This window comes from Nicotiana tabacum, chromosome 10, assembly GCF_000715075.1.
Source record: "Nicotiana tabacum cultivar K326 chromosome 10, ASM71507v2, whole genome shotgun sequence".
NCBI classification, from domain to species: domain Eukaryota; kingdom Viridiplantae; phylum Streptophyta; class Magnoliopsida; order Solanales; family Solanaceae; genus Nicotiana; species Nicotiana tabacum.
In genome coordinates, this window is record NC_134089.1 from 149,700,398 (window position 1) to 149,725,804 (window position 25,407).

The window sequence follows — 25,407 nt, forward strand, 5'->3', positions numbered from 1 at the left end:
TCACATCCGGTGAGAATCAAACCCGCGTAGTTCGGGCAAATTAACCGAATTATTTTAAAACATGACTCTTTTCCATTTTTATTTTTTCCTGGCAAGACAATCTATTTTCCTTTTCTATTTTTGAAAAAGACAAAATAACGATTTTTTTTCCATTTTCAACAAACAATAAAACAATCTATTTTTCCAAAAAAATAAAAGACTCTTTTTTTTTCTATATTTTTTAGTAAAACAAAATAAAATATTTTCTTTTCTTTTTTCAAAATTTCGGCAGAGTTTCGCCAGTAATTGGTCATTGATTTTTTTCTAAAATAATCAATTAACTCCCTAACTGATATATTCTTTTTCCCTTTTTTTTTCAATTTTCCAACATTCCCGAGATTCAGAAACCGGTCAACATGCAAGTTCGAAACAAATATATGTACAGAGCAAGTAGGATGCATCAGAATGGTCTTTTCATTTCAGGTTGTTAGTCCTAGACGGACCCAACCCCTGTGTTGAGTCCCCTAAGTCAAATGCAACGTGATTCAAAGAAGCGTTCCTACTAGGGATCCGGCATGAAGTCACGTTATTCTATATTCAAAACCTGGGTCAGTGTACTAGACTGTGTACCCGAGCGGACAACTCGAGTCGAGGAGGGGGCAACTTACCAGAAATCAAAAGGCCATCCGGCTTCGTAACTTGTCCGACCTCTTTCTTATTTCAGGGTATAACACTAACAGAATAGGGAGTCTCAACCAGTAAGCACATTCCCGGAGGTGAAGAGAGAAGGGTTCGACACAGTTTATATATACAGTCAAATAATATCAAAGCGGTAAAAGCAGCATTTAGCACATTAGGCTCAAACATGTAAAAATCAGATAAAGCCAAATATAACAATTTATCTAAGCTCGAATCTCTAACCCCGAACCAGTGGTTCTCGGTTACCAAAATAATCCCCAGCAGAGTCGCCAGAGCTGTCACACCTCCTTTTTCCGCCCCCGCGAGGGATGCAGGGAGTTTTTTCCAATTAAAGGACGATCGAAACAGGATTTATTTATTTATTTCAGAGTCGCCACTTGGGAGATTTAGGGTGTCCCAAGTCACCAATTTTAATCCCGAATCGAGGAAAAGAATGACTCTGTATTACAGTCCGCGAACCAGAAATTCAGATAAGGAATTCTGTTAATCCGGGAGAAGGTATTAGGCATTCCCGAATTCCGTGGTTTTAGCACGGTCTCTCAATTGTCATATTTGGCTCATTTATCTGATTTTTAAACAATTAAGAACTTATATGCAAATTTAACTTTTAAAACCGCTTTTATCATTATTTATTTTATACAAAATTGCAACGTCGTGAAAACGCATCTCGAACCACGCCACAACCAGTGCACACGTGATTTGTTGACGCATTTTGACTTCGTCAAGATCGTGATTTGGGTTACATAAATGTACACCCGTATTTAAGAAAATAACCTTATTAAATATGCACCAAAATACTACGCGTTATGATACTATTAGGTAGGACTGTGAATTTTACTAAATGGCCCATCTCGGAATCTAGGTATTTTCTTATATAAAATAAATAAATAAATAAGATTGGAGGACTGCAACATTTTGTATTATTTATATATATATATATATATATATTTTAGCGAGATCTTCCCTTATTTTATGAATACCCTTTAATAACTACATCTTTATTATTACTAAGTTTGTCTATAATTATGAAGCCAATCTCTACATACTTAAAAATAACATATTAATTACTAATTTAAAACAAATATTAATGGAAAGTAATATTACTAAAATTATGATTACAAACAACATGGAATTGTCAAAAAATAATAATAAAAAAAATTATCCCATAGTTGGATTAAAATTCATAATGTTAGTATGACTTAAGCTTATTGAAATTAATTATTTACAAATATTGAAAATTGAAAAAAAAAACTTGATTACTAAACAATATTTCTAAAAATTAAACAATTTAACCTTAACTAACCTTGTTTTAATTCACATCATGTCCTAATACTTGATTCGCAAACTAATTCATGTTTTAACTGAAATTAACTACATGATTCCGATTAACTTAACGTTGACAAAAAAAACCTTATGAATAAGGAACTTAGTCAATTTTTGCCAAACTGATTCAATAACGCCATTTTTTACGTTATTTCTTCTATTTTGATTATTAAACAGTTTTAATTAGTAATCAGGCTTAAATATATTTCCTAATAATCCGGTTAAGGCGTTATTTAATATATCGCTATAACATGCCTAATTATGCCAAATGACAGTGATTTACAGAATAATAATACATGAATAATCTAAATACAATACAAAAAAAATTAAAACTAAATTAAAAATTTAACATTCCGTTCTTCATTTCAGCTTACAAAATGCCAAAATTACAGTTGTGTACCTGGTATTGCCAATATAAGAAGAAGAAAGTCAGCCACACAGTAATAACAATACAGCACAGCAACAAAAGTCTAATAGCAGTAACAACCCAGGAACAAAGTTTGCAAACCAGTGGAGCAGTAATCCCAAAAAAAATAAAAGCTTCAAGCTTTGATGAAACAACAACTAATTCTGATTTCAAACAATGAAAAAAAGAAGAAGATTTTTTTTAGTTTTTATTTTTATTTTTGAAAGTTTAAATATTTTTCGGAATTTTCTCTCTCTTAAATGTTCAACCCTTTTTTCTCTCTCTTATTTTTCTTTCTGTTCTTCTCTATATTCAGATTCGTTCCTCTCCTCTCTCTATCTCTGTTCTCATTATTCAAGACCTTCTATATATAACACATCCCATAAATCTTTTAATCAATTAAAATCAACCCATTTTCTCTACCAAACCCATTATCTTCCCACTCCTCCCCATTACATTAAATAAATATATCACACCACCCCATTATATTTTGTCCCCCATGCCTAACATAAACAAATACAAGATTCTCCCACACTAAAATTTGTCTTGTCCCCCCTTTATATTAAATAACTATATCACAACCCACCCCATTTCATTTTGTCCCCCATGCTTCACATAAAAAATTACAAAATGTACAATTCCTAAACTACCCCTCCGACCTTATTGCAATTACTATTTTACCCCCAAACATACTGCGATTTACCAAATTACCCCATCAGCTATAACAAATCAATTAATCAAACTTAACCAAAATATAGTCAATATGACCAATTTCTAACAATGTTCAAACAACAAATCACATGAACATGATTTCTTCAACATTTCAACAACAAATCACATGAACACAAATTGAACAACAAAGAACAACTAAAATTTTGATTGAACAATATTTTTAGCAACAAACAAACCTATTTTCAGATTCAATAACCATAACAACAACAAACAAATATATTCAAATTTCTAAATTCAATAATATTGAACTTAAAATCAACTCTAACAACATTACAACAACAATTCCTATATTAAACTTAAACAAGATTATGAAACAAATTCAAGAAATAATCATAAATGATAAACAAGAAATCAAACTATACAAATTTCGGATTCAAGATCAACCAAACATAATATGAACATGAATTAAATTTAAAAATAAAAACGACGGATTCAAATGATTAAAACCAACATACTTCCCTATTACAACTAAATTCTTTTAGGCAAATAACAAAACAAAACCTAAGAAGAAACAATTATGAATTTAAACTTGAACTTAACAATATTAACAATTTCTGGAAAATACATAAAATACATGAAACAAATTGAAGAAACAATTAATTAAACTTCAATTTGTATCTAACTAACATTAAACTAACAACATTTACCTAAACAATAAAACAAACATGAAATAAACATGAAAAAAAAAACTAATTAAATTTCCATTTAAAATCTGAAAATTAATTCAACAAAACACATGGACAAACTAAAAAATTATTTCAACGACGAACAAAAAAACAAGAATTGAATCATTTAACGATTTTGGATCCGAAAAATATCAAACAAAAATATGGACAAAAATAAAACTTAGAACAACTAACCGATTCAAAACAACGACGAAGAAACGAAGAAGACGAAGGAGCAACAACGTTTGGTTGTAGTAGAAGCCACAACAATGGAGGACAAAGAAGCAGCAGCAGCCCGAAGGAGATGACGTGAAGCAGCAGCAGCCCGAAGCATCGAGCAGCAGCACGGCGTGGACAGCAATGGACGACGACATGGTTGACATCGAAGCTCGTCCATGGCTGGACGTAGTAGAAGGCAGAAGAAGCTGGAACACAGCAACGACAGTGGCAGCAGCTGGAAGAAAACGAAGCAGCAGAGGCGACGCGGGCAGCCATGGCACAGGCAGCAGTGGCATGACGACGATAGTCGTTTGGAGCGAAGAACGAAGAAGAGAAGCCGCTGCGTGTGTGTTTTTTCCGTTGTGTATGTGTGTGTATGTGTTGACGTGTGTGTGTGGCATGAGGGTGAGGGGGAAAGGGCAGCCATGGAAGGGGGGGGGAAGAAAACCATGGGAGGGGAGCTTAAGAAGAAGAAAGAGAGAAAGAGAAAAGGGGGCAGGTAGTTTAGGTTAGTTTTTAGGGTTTTTCATTTTTTTTTTAAATGTAAGATAATAGGGGTGTTGGGTTATGGGGTTATGGATCGGGTCGACCCGATTTGAAATGGACCGGGTCATGGGGAAGATTGGACAATTATTTGGGCTTGGGGTTGAAATTTGAATAAATGGCCCAATCCGATTTTTCTTTATATTTTTGCTCTTTTTCTTCTTTTATTTTTCTAGAACTAAATTATAAAAATACTTAAATTATTATTAAGAACTAAATTAAGTTATAAAAGAGCAAATTAATTCCCAATAACAATTAACACATAATTAAGTAGTAATTAAGCATAAAATTGTATATTTGGACATTAAATGCTAAAAATGCAAACGATGCCTATTTTTGTAATTTTTATTTTTTGTAAAACAAACTTAATTACTAACAATTGTAGGATTAAATCCTACATGCAAAATGCGACATTTTTTTATATTTTTATTAATTTAACAAATAAACATGCACATACAAACATACAAATAATTACACAAAAATACCACAATATTGCGCACCAAGGAAAATCATTTTATTTTTTTAAATTTTTGGGAGTAATTCTCATATAGGGCAAAAATCACGTGCTTACAGGTACTATTTTTCCCTTGGCATATGCTGTGGTTGATTCTGAAAACGACGCGTCTTGGAAGTGGTTCTTTGAGCAATTCAAGGAGGCATATGGTGAAAGACCTTCAATGTGTGTTGTTTCAGATAGGCATGAGAGTATACTGAATGCAATATCAGTTGTCTATCCGGGCATGACACACTACTCTTGTATGTGGCATATATGGACAAATATAAGGTCAAAATTCAAGAAGGGACATCTACAATTACATGAATTGTACTTTGCTACAGCACGGTCATACACTCTGGATGAATTTAATGAAAGGATGTTGAAGATTGAAGAGGTAGACTTGCGTGTAAAGTCTTACCTATATGATATTGGCTATCATAGATGGTCAAGAGTACATGCAACGGTGAATAGAACTTTTACTATGACGTCAAACATTGCCGAGTCGTTGAATGTTGTAACAAAAGATGCAAGAGAGCTGCCAATATTTGATATATTTGAGTATATGAGGACTCTTCTTGAATGTTGGACAAAAGAAAAGTTATCGAAGGCAAAGGGTACTTTTACATACCTTGGTCACAAATACAACAAAGAAATGGAAGACAACAGTACATTATCTCAGAAACTAAGGGTAAGATATTTTTTTTTGGTGCAGGAGAATCAAAAAAGTACTAGCTGTAATGTTTCCAGATTGTAGTTAAACTGTAGTCAAATTGTCGGTACTAATAGTTTGTAGATGAGCTGTAATATATTTGTTGCTGATTTGTAGGTAAATTGTTGATAATCCATTTTAATGATTGATGTATTATTATTTCTGTTTGGTCTTCAATTGTAGGTGAGGGATTCAACAGATCATATACATACTGTGTTAGATGGTGTGAAGCGGTACATTGTGTGTCTAGAAAACAAGAAATGTAGCTGTGGACAATTCCAACTTGATGAACTTCCATGTGCGCATGCTTTGGCAGCATTAAGGCATAGGAATGAAACATACGAAAACTATTGCTCTCCGTATTACACAAGGAAGAGCCTTCTGCTTACCTATGAAATGCCAGTAAATCCTCTTCCTGATGAAGGCAAATAGGATGTGCCACAACATATTTTGGATGAGGTAGTAAAGCCACCGGCGGGAGATAAAAGGCAGCCAGGGAGACCTCACAAGGAAAGATATAAAACATTTGATGAAATAAAGTCAAAGAAATACAAGGTGTCATGTGGCAATTGTGGAGGTGAAGGGCATAACAAAAGAACTTGCAAGAATGCGCCGAAAAAGAAATGAATATCATGTAGTTAGAATAGTTATTCAAAATAAATGTTAGTGAGCTCAAATTATCGGATTTTCTTGTGTAATTGTTTAAGTTTTTGAAGATGAATAAGAAGTATAAACATCAATTTGTGTATCTGCACTATTTATGTTTTTATGTATTCTGTCAAGCATCTAAAGTTGTCTTTTTTTATAGAATAGTTAAACTTTAATATTTACTGTATACAAAAAACTGATATTAATAAAGAATGCATTCAACGTAAATTGTATCCAGATTGTAGTGAATATGTAGTTTAACTGTGTTAGAACTGTAGTCCTGTTATTCATATGTAGAGGAGTTGTAGTTAAAATGTAGTTTAACGTAGTTTAAATGTAGATAAATTGAATTTTTTTGATAAACCTTGTTGATAAAAGATGGCTAAATTATTTATATGATTCCTGTATTTATTTTATCTTTATGCTGTGTAACAAATGACAGTTATATACAGATATTACTTGGCACTTGAAGGTATTTATAAAAATAACTTGAAGATTAAAGTCAAATTGTAAGACAAAGTTGTTGCTGTAAAAATGTAATCAGAGTATTCGAGTATAATGTAATCAACAAAAAGTGTTGTAGAAAACCAAAACGACATATTTCCTACATTGTTTTCCAATTCAACTACCAAATTTCACAGACCAAACTAGGAACACAATAGTCTATTTCTTCTTTCGTTGCACTCTAGTCCTCTCATTTTTTGCCGGAGCACCCTTCCTCCTTGCTAGCCTGCCAGTAACCTCACTCTCACTGATTGAACCCATCTTCTTGCTTCTTTGTTGCATAGTCCCACAGTAGAGCTCCATAGCGTCTACGGTGTTGGTCAATATCAGAAAGATCTTCCTTTGGGATTGCCAAATCTCCAAGGCTAACATACTCCGCAAATGCAGCCACAAATACACCACAATCACTGCATAAGATGAGAATTTTTTATTATATAACAAATGATTAAAATAAAATAATTAAACATATAGAAAAGGAGATTATTTTTTACACTGAGCCTTCCTTTTGTTGTGGAATCTCAGCAACCATCCACTGTATGTCGAGAGGGTCCGTAACTGGTTTCTCGATGTATGCCTTTGTGGTCTTGAAGTCAATGTCTTTACGTTTACCATAGAAACCAGTGCATGACAAATACAGAGGGATAATGATTGAAAACTTTTCAACCAATGTCTCAACTGTTTTATGACGGTTTGTTCTCACCATGGAATCATAAACATAAAGTTGTCTGTCCTTTATGTCAAAAACTAGCAACAACCAATGGAAGTTCTCTACAAGGTTCACAGGTATGAGCACATAGTCAACAAGATCCCAAGCAACATTAGCAAGAATTCTGTACCCAAGAATATATTCTCCAACATCATCCTCGGGTTTAACAACCGAATACCTTTGTTCCGGTGGAGAACTTATGAACTTGTCATAGATTCTTTCAATCTTTGTCTTGAACAAGCAATCAGTGGTTGTGAACCTAGTATTATTGTTGGGGCCATATTTGCCTCTTTTTCGCAGATAATACATAATAACATCAATGTGCTGCCAAAATAGAATAAACATATACAATAAGCTACGGTGTAACCACACTTGTCTACAAAACAACTACAGATTAACTACAATTTGAATTTATTAAAAACTCTAACAGATTGCTGCAAATTAGCTACACTATAACTACAGAAATATAACAGTTAGTCCAAGTACCTCACAAAATGTAATTTAATTGTAGTTTGTATGAACCATAGTGAACAAGTACTATATGTACAATTGACCCATCAGACTACAAAACAACTACACATTAACTATATTTATGCACTGTCTACATTTATTCACTATACAGAGGAACAAATGAAACATACCACCTAACTTAAGGTCCTAATAATCAGCAAGTTCAACCTACAGTTAATATTAATAGGCACAATCACAAGCTCTACAATATTACTACAAGGTAATTACAGTTGTGGTACACAGATATTCCAAGTCAGTCAAAAGTACCAAAATTCCAGTTTGTACATACAATCATCATCACATATGATACATAAGGTCCATAAAAAGCAAAATTTCACAGCTGAGACATAAATATAGTAATATATATATGTTGTCTACAATATTACTACAATTACACATCATAGCTGAAAAATAAACTACAATTACACTACACAGCTGAAGACAAAACAGATATTGTGAATGATTCTGTTCTTTATACTTACTGTGTTATTGATGACTTGTCCGGGGTGAGCAAGGGCATAAAACCAGTCCTTCTTATCAATCTTTTCACAACCAAAATCCAACCAAGGCTTGATTTGGTTATCCTTCTTGGAAAAGTAATATTTCCTCCTGTAATAACAAAAAAAAGATGATCAAATACAAAAAATTTACAAAATGAATTACAATTTTAAAGTATAAAAATAGTGAACAGACAGTGTAAAATGAAGCATTCATACCTCCTAGATACTTTATCACTACGAATATATAACCAGTTGGTGAACCTTTCTGTCAATTCAGGATCTACATTTTCACCTATGACACTTGTGAACGGGTGCTTGAGGTAAAAAAATTTAGGTCCAACAGATGTGCTGCCTTCAGAACTATATAAAGATGTGAAAGGTGATCGTGCATGTTTTCCCGGTTGCCTGGTTCTACCGGGATGAACATGGGTTGATTCATATGGTATGGGCTCGCCATACATGACCAACTGTGATAAGTTTTCTGGCAGCTCAAAGTCATCCAATGTCAAACCTTTGTTGTCAATGCCTTCAGGAACAACTTCAGGAACAACTTTTTTATCAATGCCTTCAGGAACAACTTCAGTCACAGTCACACCGTGAATTGGCGACTGTGGAACTTCACCTTCTGTAGATAAGTGTAGATCTATGTAGTTATGAACAGTATTATGGAGTTATAGAGAATATAGAGAATATATTACCTGCTTGTTGTGCCTCAGCTACTTCATCAATTACTGGTTCTTCCTCAATATTTCCTTGTAGATGTTCTGCTGAAACTTCAGCTTGAATGAATAATTGGAAATGAGAATTGTAGATATATGTAGGAATATGTAGTTAAGGTGTAAATTATTAAAATTTTGCATAAAAACCTTATTGTAATGAAGGAATGGTTCTGTACCTGCTTTATATGCCTCAGCTGCTTCTTGGAAGTCAGGATATAAGTCAACATGTGGTTGAAAATGTTCTGGAGAAATTGTAGCTGCAACACATAGTGAAAAAGTGATTAGTATAATTAAATAATGATGTCTTGAAATTTTGTAGATATGTATGTAGGAATTTTGTAGATACCTGTATTGCTTGTGCTTCCATGCAGTTGATCACCAGCATTGAACTGGAATTGCTGGTTGTTCTCTCCTTGATGTTGGTAATTATTTTTTGTTGAACTACAAGCAAACTATAATTTTGGGGAATATTTGAGACTACTTTATTCATATGTCTTAATTAGTCTTAGTACAAATAATACCAATATATTGTCGCAAATTCATATGTCGCAATTTTAGGAAGGCTATAATTAGTTGGTAATCTTATTCTAACTGCTACAGTTACACTACAATTCAACAAACTATAATTGTTATAGATTTATACCACAAATTAACTACAATGTATAACATACTATAATTGTTATGTAATGAAGTCAAAATGTAGCAAATTATGTCAATATATTGTAGTTATTCATAATACCTGCACAATCCCCTTTTCCAACTTTCTGAGCTTGCTACTGACAGATTCAATGTCCTCTTGACAATCTGTATATTTGGGTTCAAATGATGGAGAAGCAGCAGTTGGAACATGTGATGGTTGAGCACCATGTTCATCTTCATATTGAATCTTGTCTGACCGATTAAGCACTCCAAGCTCTTCTCCAGATTCAATCATGTTTGTGAACTGAATGATGAAAATAACAGTTAATTCAAGTGACAAAAAAATATAGATTCAATGTAGTTATTATGAATGTAATTGTAGCATCATACAAAAGTGAAAAAAAATACCTTGATCCACTCAGGCTTGATCATCTTCTCTTCAATTGCAGTTAACCAAATCTGCCCCTTTGTAGCTGACCATCTTAAAATGCGAGGTATAGATTCAGAACATTTCGTAGCAAGCTCGGTGCTGACGGACGAGCAACACTCATATAGCCACACTTGCAAGGCTAATGAGCATCCCCGTATCAGATAAGAATGTACATGGGGATTAAGACGATGTCGGACAGATTCAATAACCTGCTTGAAGGATTTGATACCCCATGGGTATGACTCAAAATTACCAAACTCTATTAGAAAGAACATAAACTTGTCTATGAAGTCACATGGTCTTTATCAGAAGGACAAACAAAAAATTCCAACATATAAAGAATGCACAACTTCACCGCATCCAAATCGTTTGCCCGTGCTTTATTAGTCACTACATTTTTCAAATGCCATTTCTCAACCCTTTCTTTGTTCGGAAAATATGTATTCATTAAAGGGCTAACATAGGTGGAAGTGTAACCATAGTCTGAAAACTTATTCACACAATTAAGACCAGTTATCAACCCAAATTCTCTCAAGGAAAAATTCAATTTTTCACCCTTAAATAGTACTGAAAAATATGAGTCAGTAGACTTTGTCAATTCATACTTCATCAGAAGATGAAGTGATTGGTTTTGCATACAGATTGTGGGGAGACCTAATAAGTAACCAAAACAAGTTTTTTTGAAAACCCTTAAAGCATTCGGAGAGAGTAAAGCTTGTATCTGGCTAGATATGCTAGGATCACACAAACTGTGGAATCTAAGCACACCATAATCAATATTTTGTTGTGCAAAGTAAGGGCCATTCTGTAGAAAATATAAAATTAATGAACATTAGTAGTTTGCATAAAAAGGAAGTAGTAATCTACATATAGCTACATGACAAATACAAAATATAACTAGAAGAAGAACAGCCTACCCACACCTATAACTACAAAACAATAACAGAAGAACAATGCACGTGTAAACATTATCTACAGGATGTAACAGTTACTTCAAGTATCTCACATAAATGTAGATTAATTGTAGTTAGAATGAAGTTAAATATATGAGCTATACAAGCTACAATAAAAAATATCATATCTACAATTTAACCATCAGACTACACATCAACTACAAACTAACTACATTTATACACTGTCTAAGAGTCACAGTTCCAATTAACCTACAAAATTGAGACAAAGAATCTACAAAATTAGGACAACACCATATTTTACCAAAATACACTTGAACAATCAAAGAAGAACAATGCACGTGTAAACATTATCTACAGAATGTAACAGTTACTTCAAGTATCTCACAAAATGTAGATTAATTGTATTCAGAATGAAGTTAAATGTAGCAGCAATACATGTTGCAATGAAAAATACCATCTCTACAATTTAACGATCAGACTACAAATCAACTACATACTAACTACAGTTATAGACTGTCTAATAATCACAGTTCCATTAAACCTACAAAATTGCGACAAATAATCTACAAAATTAGGACAATACCACATTTGGCCAAAAAATACTTGAACACTAAATTAACACTTGAACAACAGATTTTTACAACCAAAATCAAACTACAAAACAGTGAGGAAAAATAAATAGTATTTACCTTTATTGAAATTTTTTGGTGAACCAATTTTGGTACTTTTTTTTAGAGTTTCTTCTTTTTTGGTTTTGATGAAGAAGGAGATACTTTGGATTTTTTCACAGATGGAACTTTGGGGGAATCATCTACAAAATCGTCATCTACACTCAACTCTTTCTCCTTGCGTTTGAGTTGTTTCTCGACTAGTTTATCAACTCCACCAGCATCAACATCGTGCAAATGCTTGCTTCTCATTTCTGCACGAATTTGTCCAGGAGATGAAATACCAGTAGTTTGTTCACTTGCATGCGTCGATTGTGGGTTTTTGGGTGGTGATTTTAGTGTTAAAACACCCAAATCAAAGGTTGGAATATCAGCTAATATAGCTTTTGATGATTTTTTTTGGGAGTGTTGGTTTTTTTTCATGATTTAGGAGTTGAAGACAAAGATGAAAGTGAATTCAAATCGTGGGGGATACAACTGAAGGTAATTAAGTGGAGAAGAAAGTGATGGTAATTGTGGGTGAGAAGAGATTGTACGAGAATGGGGGAAAAACTGAAGGTAAATCGGGGGGGGTGGGGGGGGAATTAACTGAAGGTAAATCGTAGGGGGTGTGGGGGGTGGGAGGAGAGAGAGGCGGGTAAACGAAATAACGTGAAAATACGGTCCTAAAATCACGCCTACAATAAATGAAGGAATAATTATACCCTTAATTTGAATCATGGTATATAAATGGTAATTTGATATGCTTAAATGTAATTAACACAATTCTTAAACAATGAAGGTAATAAGGTTTGATATATGGTATAGATAGGTAAAAATTCCTTAAAAAAATTCCTCAATTTTAACTTGTTGCTTCTACTGCGGGCGGAGACCCAAAATTGTTTGATCTTTATACAAATTAGCTCTTCATAGCATGTTGCTTGGGAATTTGCTAGATTAGATGTCTTTTATTTGGTTTGAACAAGCTTGGTAAATCATTAACCAAATTATGTTGTTGTTTCTCTGTAATTTTATTTTGTTTGCCAAAATATTATGTAGGGCCCGTGCATAGCAGGGCTTCACCCTACTAGTATTTTTAAATAACAATGTTAAATTTGTTAGGAAATAATTGATCATAGTAAAATTATGTGAATAAATTGATGACAGAAATGTGATTTACAACTTTACATCAAATTAATGGAAAAAATAAATTATAAATAAAAAATTACATAATGTAAATTCCCTTTCAATTGAACTATTATTATTTTTATATATATAAGAATATCTCTAGTTGAATTTTGTTTATTTTTGCTTATTTGTTGTTTTTACTCGGTACACACTTTAGATTCACATCAAGATCTTTTTCTTTCTCATGGCTCGAATCTTATCCATATTAAGATTATTATATCGTAGCATCTTTATTTAAATGTAGTACGTAATTGCTTTGAACCCATCGAAAAAAACATGAAGGTGTTTCGGTTCAATATAACCTTCATTTCAAACTGGACATTATGTTAGTATAATAATTGAAGGTTGTAAATTATAATAATAGTCAAAATGTAGTTAGAAGACTATCAATTTACCTATCAAATGAAAATGTGTTTAGAAACTATATAAAAGAAGTTATAGCTAAGATCAATTTCTGCATCCAAGAAATATAACAAATGCTAATTAAGCTACAACTTTGTATGGTAGAGAGTACTACAACAATAACAAGCTAGTAAAATCCTACAAGTGGAGTTTGGGGAAAGTAGTGTATACCCAGACCTTACCTTTACCTCGAGGGCGTAGAGAGGCTGTTCAGATAGACCCTCGGCTCAAGAAGACGAAAAGAGACAATATACCAGTTCCATCAACAAAAACCCATAGAAATAATGACAACATCACAAGAACCAGTAAATAGATGGAAAGCAAAAAATAACCATTAAATAAGGTACGACACTATAAAAATGGAAGAGTAGTGTAAACACAACATTGACCACTAGCAGTCTAAGACTAAATTCTACCAGCCTAGCCTCACATTAGTAGACTAGATATGCTCAACTACCTCATAACCTACAACCTTAATGCTCGACCTCTATAGCTTCTTATCGAGGGCAGTGTCCTCGGAGATTTGAAGCCTCACCATATCCCGCCTGATCACCTCTCCCCAATACGTCATAGGCGCCTTTTACTTTTCTTCGTACCCACCAACTCCAACCGCTCGCACCTCCTTACCGGGGCATCCAAGCTTCTCCTCTGTACGTGCCCGAACCATTTGAGCTTTCCCGCATCTTATCATCCATGAAGCCACGCCCACCTTCTCCGAATATCTTCATTCCTAATCTTATCCATCTTAGTATGCCCGCACATCCACCTCAACATCCTCATTTCTGCTACTTTCATCTTCTGGATATGTTAGTTCTTAATTGGCCAACACTCAGCCCCATACAACATGGTCGGTCTAACCACCGCTCTATAAAATTTACCTTTGAGTAGTGGTGACATTATTTTGTCATACATGACTCTAGATTCTAACCTCCATTTTATCCATCCCACCCCTATACGGTGTATGGCATCCTCGTCGATCTCCCCATCCCACTGGATAACCGACCAAAGGTACTTGTAACTGCCTCTCATGGAAATAACATGCGATCCAAGCCTCACGTCCATACCCACTTTCCTCGGCTCGGTACTGAACTTGCACTCAAGATATTCCGTCTTTGTCCTGCTCAACTTGAAACCCTTAGACTCAAGGTAATGTCTCCAAACCTCCAGGCTCTCGTTAACGCCACTCTGCATCTCGTTAATCAAAACTATGTTATCAATGAATAACATACACCCTGTGTAATGACTCGATCGGTCATTTTTCTTTCTAGAATCCCGTTTACCTGAGTAAGACTCACTATATGTGATTTTACTATTTTATGACTTGCGGGGATGGTTAGTTCGGGATTGGAAGGGTTCGGGTTGAAATCGGAACACTTGGTTCCTTAGTTTGACTTTAAAAGGCTAAGTTTGACTTCGGTCAATATTTTGAGTAAACGATCTCAGGATTCAACGATTCCACTAGGTTCATAGGATGATTTTGGACTTGAGCGTATGTTCGGATCAGGTTTTAGATGATACAGGAGCGTATCAGCGCTTAATAGTGAAAGTTGACTATTTGAAGGTTTTAAAGTTCTTTAAATTTGGTTTGGAGTAGGTTTTGGTGTTATCAAGGTCCCTTTGAAATTATAAGCTCGTGAATAGTTCCATATGGTGATTTAAGACTTTTACGCAAAATTTGGTGTCATTCCGAGTAGTTTAAGTATGTTTCGGCCCGTTCGGAGTAAGTTGAAGAAATTGAAGTTCCTAAGTTGGTTCAATTTGGTTTGAGGTGTGATTCTTAGTTTTGATGTTGTTTTATGCATTCCAAGAGTTTAAGCAAGTTTGTTTTATGATTTCAAACTTGTTGATATGTTCGAACGGGGCCTCGGGGGCCCCGGATGCCATTCAAACAATACGCGGATTGAGTTAAGCCTCAAAAGGGGCTGCTGGTGCACCAGTTTTGGTGTACCTGCACATGCGAGCTTTGGACCGTAGGTGTGAGCCCGCAGGTGCGTTGGTTGGGTCACAAAAACAGCTTTGGTACATTTGGTCATGGATGATGCAGGGTTTCGTGTGCACTTGCGAACGTGCAGGTGCAATTGAGGAGGGCGCATGAGCGACTCAAGCCGCAGGAGTGGCACGCTCGCCGCAGAAGTGGGACTGCAGAAGCAGAAATCCTGTCCACCGAAGCGGCCCTCGTTGGGCTTGAGGAACTCCATAGAAGCGGACCTGGCATCACAGGTGCGAAAATCGCAGAATGCAGAACACTTCATTTAAGTCGGGACTTAGGTATTTTGACCTCATTTATTTCATTCCTTGGGCGATTTTTGGAGATATTAGAGTGGGGTTTTCTCCTAACACTTTGAGGTAAGTAATTTATACACAATGTGAGTTAAATACATAGATTATGGGTAGATTTAACATGAAAAATTTGTGAAATCATTAGTTTAGATGAAAACCTAGGTTTTGATAAAAATGAGATTTAACCACGAAAATGGTTATGGAATTTAGTGAAAATAATATATTTGAGTTCATGAGCTTATGAGTAACAACTTTCTTCAAAATATTTCGGCATCCGGGCATGTGAGCCCGAGGATGAATTAAAATTCTTCAATTAGGGATGGGAAATCACTTTAATAGTTAGGATATGAACTTTTGAACATATATTGATTATTTTATATAACTTTTGACTAGTTTCTAGTCGTTTGGCACCGGTTTGAGGGTTTAAGCACAATTGTGGACCGAACAGTAAGATTTGAGACTAGGTAAGTCTCTTTTATAATCTTGTAAGAGGGAATTAACCTCATAGATGAACTGAATTAATATGTGTTTCTATTTGTGAGGGTCTACGTATGCATGGGGTGACAAGAGTCCGTACGTAGCTACAAATTATGCTTATGCCCGGGTAGTTTAGGACCCAAATCATGTTATACATGCGATGCCTGCACCCTACTTGTTAATTTAAGTGCTTAAATCATGTTGGAGCTTGATAAAGGAATTGTAAAAGTCAAATTTGATCTACTTGAGTTTTGGGTGTGTTACTTGACCATTAATAAGAACTGGCGCTTCTTTGAATGTTAGTCTCTTAACTATCTTTGAATTGGTTGTTTATAAAGTATTTTCTCTTATTGTGGAGCGGGCTGAACGCCTTGGCAGTAGAATAGATGCATCTATGGTTCGTGTCATTTGACTCTCGTCAGTGCACATTATACATGTTTTTATTCTGGATCAGGCCATACGACCTCGACATAATTCGTGCGGAATAATACTTGGAAGCCAATTATATTTGATATTGTTCCATTGACTTGAGAGGTTAACTTGTTAAATGATGGAAATTAGTTTGGGATGCACTATTAGTGAAAGAATTGTCTATTTATTTCTTGTTATTGAGTTTTCAGCTTCATTTATGTAGCCCAGGCTTAATTATAATTTCGGTATTTTATTGTTAGCCCATAGTAAGTGTCGAAGTCGACCCCTCGTCACTACTTCTTCGTGGTTAGACTAGTACTTACTGGGTACATGTTTTTTATGTACTCACGCTACACTTCTGCACTAATTGTGCAGGATCTGAGGCAGGTGCATTTGGTTATCAGTTCGGCGCTGTTAACCCCATGTTTTTATATGTAAGAGTACGTCGTAAGTCAATTGATGTAAGCTCATAAATGAAATCATCTTTAAAAAGTTTACAAAGTTAGTTAATCATGTTAACGTAAAGGTTACAAATATTTAAGTTCATGAATACCAAGTACCAAGAGGGTTTGAAGGCTTAGAAGCTACAAGAATTGAAGGAAATAAGTTTCGTCGAAAGTCGACAAATTGGGAATATGTTAACATGTATTCTTTGGGTAAGTCTAGGGGGCTTAACATTATAAGGTGATTATGTTATGAGTTATTTTACTCGTATGATAGCCGTGTGTTACGTTTTGAAGTCAAGCGAGTTGTGGAACAAAAGTTGGAAAATGTCATCCCAAGTTACATTCATAAATGTGTTAAAACTTAGGTCAAATATAGCTGAGTTTCCTCCCAATATACTTTGAATTATAGGGTGATCCACCTATAAAATTGAAGATATACAAGTCTAGTTTCTAACTCATTAAACTGTTCATCGATACAATATCAGAGCAGAGAGATATTTGCATTTTCGCAAGACTACGCCAAGCAGCTCTCTATGGGACCCACATATGTGGTTGAGATATATTGATATATATATAAGATGCCTCAACCCCATTTTAACTCACTATTTTTTGGTATCTTCAGACCCTAGACATATAAAAACACTCTCTCAAGGTTCTCTCATGATCTAAGACCCAAACAAAGGGCAAACAACACAAATCACGTGTCGGGAATCTCGTCGCGCTAGTAAGTTTCTTGTTCTTCTTATTGTTGCTGATTTTTAGGTGGTTACAGCTCGTGTGGGAAGTTGTTTTAAGTGGTTTAAAAGTTCTGTAAAATACTCTCCTATGGTTTTCATATCAACCCTAGTTTATTTTTATTCTTGCAAATGGATTACACCATATTTCAACATCAAAAGTTAGTTCTAGTGAAGAACAACACCTCTTTGAGATTGTGTTGTCATTGAGGATAGTTGTGGGCTATGTTTGGCTGAAGTTTCAAGTTGTTGCTACTGGATAAGGTGAGTATAACAACCTACTAATTGTTCTTAAGCTTGCTTGTTTGTTGATTAAGTTTTTAGGATGATAAAATATAAAATAATACTTGGATTAGCTTAAGTCACTTCTATGATATTGTATTACCATTGAGGGCTATTGCAAGCTATATATAACTTGTATATAGACTTGAAGCTACAATAGTAGGTATGTGTATTGTTTTCTTTCATGTGCTTAAGGTTATCTTGATGTTGATTTAAGTTAAAAAAATGGACTAGACATGAACTAGTGAATAAAGTTGCTAATTGAAGATAGTTGGAGTTGTGGATTGTTTCCTTTGTTATAAATATATGGTATAAGGATGGATAATTGACGAATTACTTCATTATCATATTAAAGATGTTGTTAAGTTAATGTAAGAACTCTATAAAGGGTGATATGGGTTATACATATTCTAATAGGGCCTGCCGCTCGTCGTGAAGTAGTTGTGACTTGTTGTTGTTATATGGTGTCTTGTTATTGATATTTATATGTTGCTGGATTTCTCTGGTAGTTGTTGTTGGTATATGGTATTGGAGGAGGCCCTTGTTATAGGGGGATGCTGCCCAAATTTACATAAACAAGCTACTAGTTTAAGTTGTGGACTTAGCCTTTACTCAACATTGATTTTGGAAATCCGTATGCTATGGTAGATTGAGTTGAGTTGTTTGATGAATTGCTTGGAAGCTATTAAGGACTCAACGAGGTTAAGGTATGTTAAGGCTAAACCTTTCCTTCATTTTGGCATGATCCAGTAACTACATGTGTTTGATAACGAGACATAAAGGGAAGTTCATATTCCTGAATTTATGTATATTGTCCTAGTCTCATAAGTTAATACATTTTCCCTTATCGGGACTTCATATTCAGTTTAGTTTTGTCTTCTTTCAGCTAAGAGAGCAGAGAGTCTATATATATAATGTATTACAATATTTTCACCATCATTGAGCTATAATCGATGGGCAAGCCCCTATTGGGCAACCTCTGATCAAATTGTAAGTTATATACAGAGCCTACTTTGGCTGACTATGAGTGAGCCCAGAATAGCCGAGATACAAAGCCTAGTATTGCCAAGTGTTGGTACCTAATTTTTTCCTTATATATTTTAAATATATATATATATATATATATATATATATACACACACACACACACACACACACTCTTTCAAATAGTGCACATTCATTATCATTGGGTTTACAAGCATGTACAAGTATTTTTTATAATTTTTCTATAATTTTAAGGGCTTTAAATCAATTTATTCCCACATTTTATTAGATAAATACTCATTAATTGCATCATAAATTATTTTATGATGATTTTATCATCTAACTTCATCATTTACACCCATACTAGGTTTTAAATATTTTTGGTGCATTTGTGTTATAATTACATTTGCTTTTTTAAAGGTTAAAATTGCACATTTTGTAATAATAGCCATATACACTTATAATTACCTTATTTCTACAAAAAATAACTTTTTATATTTCAGAGTGTTAAATTATTGTCATTAATCACTTTTATGCACAAATAATATTTTTACTATTTACTTATCATTTTTATGAATTATTTACTAATTTAATTGGGTATTTAAATAATAGCCCATTTTTCCTTAATCACTTTCGGACCTAAGCTACCTAAACCAACCCATTTACCCAGTCCAACTACTTAAATCTAGCCCAAATACCCCAGCCCAAACGAAATAACACAAACCCCTAAACCCAATACCCGTTTTACCCGACCCAAATCCCTCCTTCAACCCTGACTGTTGATCTTTCAAGATCAACGACCCACATTCCTCACACCCCTTTTAACTTAACTCCCTCAACCCTAACCCCTCATAATCTCTAAACGACCGCCCTTAAACTCCCTCATTTCCTCTCCTCTGAAATCCTAGGCGCCATCACCTCATCCCTCCCTAATCCTTCTTCGATTCCAACCGGATATGGAATCCCTCGATGATTTTCTTAGTTTATTGGTCTTATCTTGCTACTGGCTACTCGATTATGGTATAACCTAGTAGCTTGCCTAATATGGCAAGCCGATTTCCCCATTTTGGGACCAAATCTGGTTCGAACTCTCCTCCCTTTCTCATCTATGTTCATTTTTCACCTCTTTGGGTGCGAATCTCTGAGATTCTTTTGATTATGTGTTTACCCTAAAACAGGGTTTAGATCTTTTAAGATCTTCTTAAATTTTTCTTACTTTTATTTATTAAAAACCTCCTTTATGTTTCCGCGTGTCTATTTTCTCAGCTATTTTTTCTTCATTAAAAGTTTTTGCCTAATATATTTGACCTAAAATTAGGGCTCAGATCTTTAAGATCTGTTCTAGTTCTATTTATGGTCGAATATCTTCTTAAATGTTCTGTTTACCTGTGATTTTCGTACTGGTTTTACTTACCCTAAAATTAGGATCAATTTTTTTTAGATCTGTCCCGGTTCTACTTTGTTGAGTATCTCCTTTAATGTTCCCTTATATCCGTCTATATGCATTCTATTGCGAATTTTGTGAATTTCCTGACCAGTTTATTTGCCCTAAAATTAGGGCTTAGATATGTTATGATTCTTATTTTGTTAACGTGTTTTCTTCAATATTTTCCTATAGCTGTCTATATGCATGTTATTTTTCTTTAATTATTCTGACTGATTTTACTTACCCTAAAAATTAGGGTTCCAATTCTTATTTCATTTTTTCTTACTGATTCTGTCTATCTGTTCTTGCCTTAATTATTACCTGAGAATCTTTGATTCCCAGACTTGTTTGATTACTGTTATACACGTCTATGCACTGTCATTTCTGACTTGCCTTAATAATGTGTTGAGTTTTTCCTTAAATAAGTTGATTGATTATTTCCATGTTTGTGTACCCTAGCCTAAGGCTATTTAAACCCCTCCCCTCTTTCCCCTTAGAACAAGATTAAGAACTCGAAATTACTTTCACTAAAAAACTTTATACTCTATTCTACTACATTCTATTTTGATTCTGGCCGGCTGAAAGCCAAGGCTAGAAATCTGCACTGTCACTCGCTGCTATTGATGTTCATTGCCTCATTACTTAACCTTTTCCTGTTGCATCTGAATTAGTAAGTCACTTAAACCTCTCTATCATTTGATTGCTCAATATGCTACTGTACTCGATTCATTGCTCTATACATGTTAGGCTTGTCTTAACTTAGTGATGAAACCTATTTGATTATGTGCACTCAATGCTGTCCTTAAGTGTGTTTAATATCATTCCCTAAAACTAGTCTATCATGTACCCCTTAATCTATTCTGCTAGCATATTATTTTGTGCTCACTATGCTATTAGTTCTTACTAATCACCAGCACGCTATTTTCATAATCTGAATTCTTTACTGTCTTTGTGAAGTATGTTTTGATCCCTTGTTAAAGTTTCAAACTTGTTAGTTTCAAAACTTATTAGTTTCAAAGTGTTTGTCTCTGTTTCTGTGTGTGACTCTATCCCTAAGTATGGTTCCTAATCCTCTCCTGCACTTTTCTGAACCCTAATCCTTGCTAATCTGAGTACTGTCCTTAGCCTTCTTGGTGTGAGCACTGCTCAGGGTTCCTATGAGACTCTTATGAACTCTGACACACCAGGATTTAGTCTCTAATCTTCCCTTGAATTGGTTCTGATTTTTCACTCTAGTGTGAGCACTTCCCGGGGTTCATTAAGCCCTTGGGAACTCTGACACACTAGAGGATTGGGCTTGGTAAGCTTGTGCTTTAAAACAGAATGTCACGACCCCGGTTCGCCCTCCGTGAACCATCGTGACGACACCTAGTGTCTATGACTAGGTGAGCCTAACAATGCAGAATATAAACAACAGTTGCGGAAGAAATAATTTAAAAACTGAAATAGTAAAATAAAATAGTGTTTAAGATGCCGCCTAGCACATAACAGTACAAAATCTCAACCTAACACTCTAAAAATCCAGCACCCCATGAATCACAAGCTAAGAGATACATAAGAAGCTCTAACTTCAGAAATGTCTAACAAAAGGAAAACTACTAAAGGGCTATACTATTACAGAAAGATAAAAAGGGACTCCTCGGTCTGCGAACGTGACAGATATACCTCAAAGTCTCTACAAAAGTGCCTCGCCTCAAGGATGATAAGACTGAGTAGAAATACCTGGATCTGCACAACAAAAATGTGCAGAAGAGTAGCATGAGCACACCACAACGGTGCCCAGTAAGTATCAAGACCAACCTCGGTGGAGTAGTGACGAGGAACAGTCAAGACACCTACCAGTCTAATAAACTGTACAAATATAGGAACAATGGAACATGATGTATATATAAAGACTACACGAAATGGCTAACAATTCTACAATCACAATAAGGGAAGAAAACTACAAGTAACAACGAAAATACTAAGAATAATGACATAGAAGAGCGAGCGAAAACACAAACCCAAATCCTAAAGTCATAATACAGTAAAGGTAAGAAATAAATCAGATCCTACGATAGTGTTCACATCAGGTCTTATCCAACAATTTCCACGAAGTACCGAATCTCGGACAAATTACAGCTCACGAGTCCCAGTACCTGAAATCTAACACTTGGCATCCTGTGCCCCCATCAACCTCATGGTCATGCTGACAACTCACTTGCTAACTAGAGCCACTGTCACATATATAACAAGTACACAAGGGTATACATCTATACTCACTTACATATATAACAAGTAAACGAGGGTGTACATCTATACTCAGCAAAATTAGGAGGACTTCACATCCAATAGGAGTGTTCAACTACGTGTATGCTTGTGCAAGTGCTTTCACATAGTTCCTACAAACTAATAATTGTAAGGAAAAGAACGAACAACACGTAAGTTGTTTCCTCACAACTTCCACGAGATAAAGCTCATACAGGTAAGCGTACCACAACACAATATTAAATAACAAGAATGCCCCCAGGCCATCACAAATCCTCACAATCAATCCCTGACATAGCCCACCTTTTCTCGCCACGTGTGCAAATAATAACATAATAAGTGCCCACCTTGTTTCGCCACACGTGCATCATAATGTTCCCACCTTTTTCCGCCACATGTGCAAATAATAACATAATAAATGCCTGCCTTGTTTTGCTACACGTGAATCATAATGTTCCCACCTTGTCCATAACAACAGCCGCACAGCAGAAATCTTGTGCATCACAATATCAACAACCGCACGACAGAAACCTCGTGCACCACCACAACAAGTACAACAACAAGAATGACAATATTGACAAGAACACAACAAGTAAATCAACTCAAGAACTTTTGATCACATGAAGACGGTAAAACTCACAAGGAATAACTACAATAGAGAATACTAAGCGTGATAAGAACAGCTCAACAGGGAAGAAAATAATATGAAACAACGATCCCGCAACATGTATTTTAAATAACAAGGAAGCTAACACGAATCAAATAATTTCAAATAAGGAAATGTCGACCAAATATAGCTTATCTAAACTTCTTTTAAGGTTGGGCAATTTACGAAGAAAATACAATAATTTCAATTAAGGATGGGCAGTGGGAAGATAATCATCACCTCAACCGAGACTAAATAATTATAGGAGAGATAATAATGATTTCCAATAAAGATGAGCAGTTATGAAGGATAGCATGACAATAGAAGAGGTAAAAATGTTTGGTTAAGCAAAATAAGAGTCAAGTAGGCAATAAGAACGAATCATGAGCATGTAGAGGTGAAACTAGTAAGTGAAAAACTCAAGCATATCAAGTACACATTCATATACAGTGAATATAAGGACCTAAGAACCCTAAAAGGCCAATTTTTCCAAAAATAAGTCCGAACACGCACTCGTCACCTCACGTATATGAATTACAATCAACATAGCAGACTCAAATCCTAAAGAGAAGTCCCCCACACAAGGTTAGGCAAGATACTTACCTCAAAGACGACAACTCGGTACTCTAAAATGGACTTCTCAGGCGAAAAGACCTCCGGATAGCTCAAATCCAACTATAACAACTCCAAAATACACATAAATCGAATAAGGAACTATTCCGAATAATAAAGTTTCAATCTTTACAAAAATATAAAAATCGACCCAAGAGTCGACCCTCGGGCCCGCACCTCGGAACCTGTCAAATTTTATGAAATCCGATCACCCATTCCAAAATGAGTTCAACCATACAAAATTTATCCAATTCCGATTCCATTTGGTCCCTCAAATCATGATTTTTCATTTTGAAATTTTTCTTCAAAAACCAACTCTTTCCCTAACCCAAAACACAATTTAAATGATAAAAATAAAGACAAATTCATGGAATATATTTAATTCTAGTTTAAGAACAATTACCCAATCGAATTTCATGAAAACCCCACCAAAAGTCGCCAAGAACCGAGCTCTAGAAGTCAAAATATAATTGAATGGTGTAACCCTCGATTTTGGAATATATTTTGTCTGGCCGGGTGTTTGTTCATTGCGATCGCGGGAGAAGTGATGCGATCGCATAGAAGAAAATAGCTACTGGCCCAAAATGTCCTATACGATCGCGGGCAAATCAATGCAATCGCATAGAAGAAAAATGTTGCTGTCCAAATTTGTGATATGCTATCGCGAACAAATCAATGCAATCGCATAGAAGGAAAATGTTGCTGTCCAAATTTGTGCTATGATATCGCGGAAAAATCAATGCAATCACATAGAAGGAAAATATGGCAGGTTAACATTATACTATGCGATCGCGGCTACGCCTATGCGATCGCATAGAAGGAAATACCAGATAGCAGAACAGTAGTTCAAATATAGGGAAAAATGACCCGTAGCCCATCCGAAACACACCCGAGGCTCTCGGGACCCCGTCTAATCATACAAAAAGTCATATAACCTAACATGGACTCGCTCGAGGTTTCAAATCACATAAAACAACACCAAAAAAATGAATCAAACCAAAAATCAAACTTATGAATTTCCAAATCTTCAAATATCAAATCTCATGCCGAAACATATCAATTCAACTCGAAATAATGCCAAATTTTGCAGACAAGTCCAAAATGACATAACGGAGCAACTCCAACTCTCGGAATTGCATTTCGAGCCCGATATCACAAAAGTCAACTATGGGTCAAACATTTCTTTTTTCCAAACTTCAACTTTTCCAACTTTCGCCGAAATGCCTCAATTTACCCTATGGACCTCCAAATCCAAATCCAAATCCGTACGTGCGCCTAAGTCCA

At 35.0% G+C, this 25,407-nt stretch overlaps 1 protein-coding gene and 1 long non-coding RNA gene across 2 annotated transcripts; one reads left to right on the top strand and one right to left on the bottom strand.

Annotated features, from left to right (window-relative positions):
* The first annotated feature begins 4,164 nt into the window (after nucleotides 1–4,164).
* LOC107782214 (uncharacterized) lies at nucleotides 4,165–6,203 on the top strand. Its single transcript, XM_075224007.1, has 3 exons — nucleotides 4,165–4,387; nucleotides 5,140–5,750; nucleotides 5,955–6,203. The coding sequence occupies exons 1-3, from the start codon at nucleotides 4,165–4,167 to the stop codon at nucleotides 6,201–6,203; spliced, it is 1,083 nt and encodes a 360-aa protein (XP_075080108.1).
* A 2,987-nt stretch (nucleotides 6,204–9,190) lies between these two features.
* LOC107782215 (uncharacterized) lies at nucleotides 9,191–9,803 on the bottom strand. Its single transcript, XR_001647178.2, has 4 exons — nucleotides 9,705–9,803; nucleotides 9,535–9,615; nucleotides 9,338–9,403; nucleotides 9,191–9,264 (listed from the first exon to the last, which is right to left on the bottom strand). It is a non-coding gene; the product is annotated as an uncharacterized LOC107782215 (long non-coding RNA).
* Between the last annotated feature and the right edge of the window lie 15,604 nt (nucleotides 9,804–25,407).

Excerpts from the sequence above, each read along its gene's own strand:
- LOC107782214 (XM_075224007.1), top strand. The coding sequence starts at position 4,165 with ATGGACGACGACATGGTTGACATCGAAGCTCGTCCATGGCTGGACGTA. Across the intron at positions 4,388-5,139 it reads GTGTGTGTTTTTTCCGTTGT|GTACTATTTTTCCCTTGGCA; the intron begins GTATGTGTGTGT and ends ACGTGCTTACAG. Across the intron at positions 5,751-5,954 it reads CATTATCTCAGAAACTAAGG|GTGAGGGATTCAACAGATCA; the intron begins GTAAGATATTTT and ends CTTCAATTGTAG.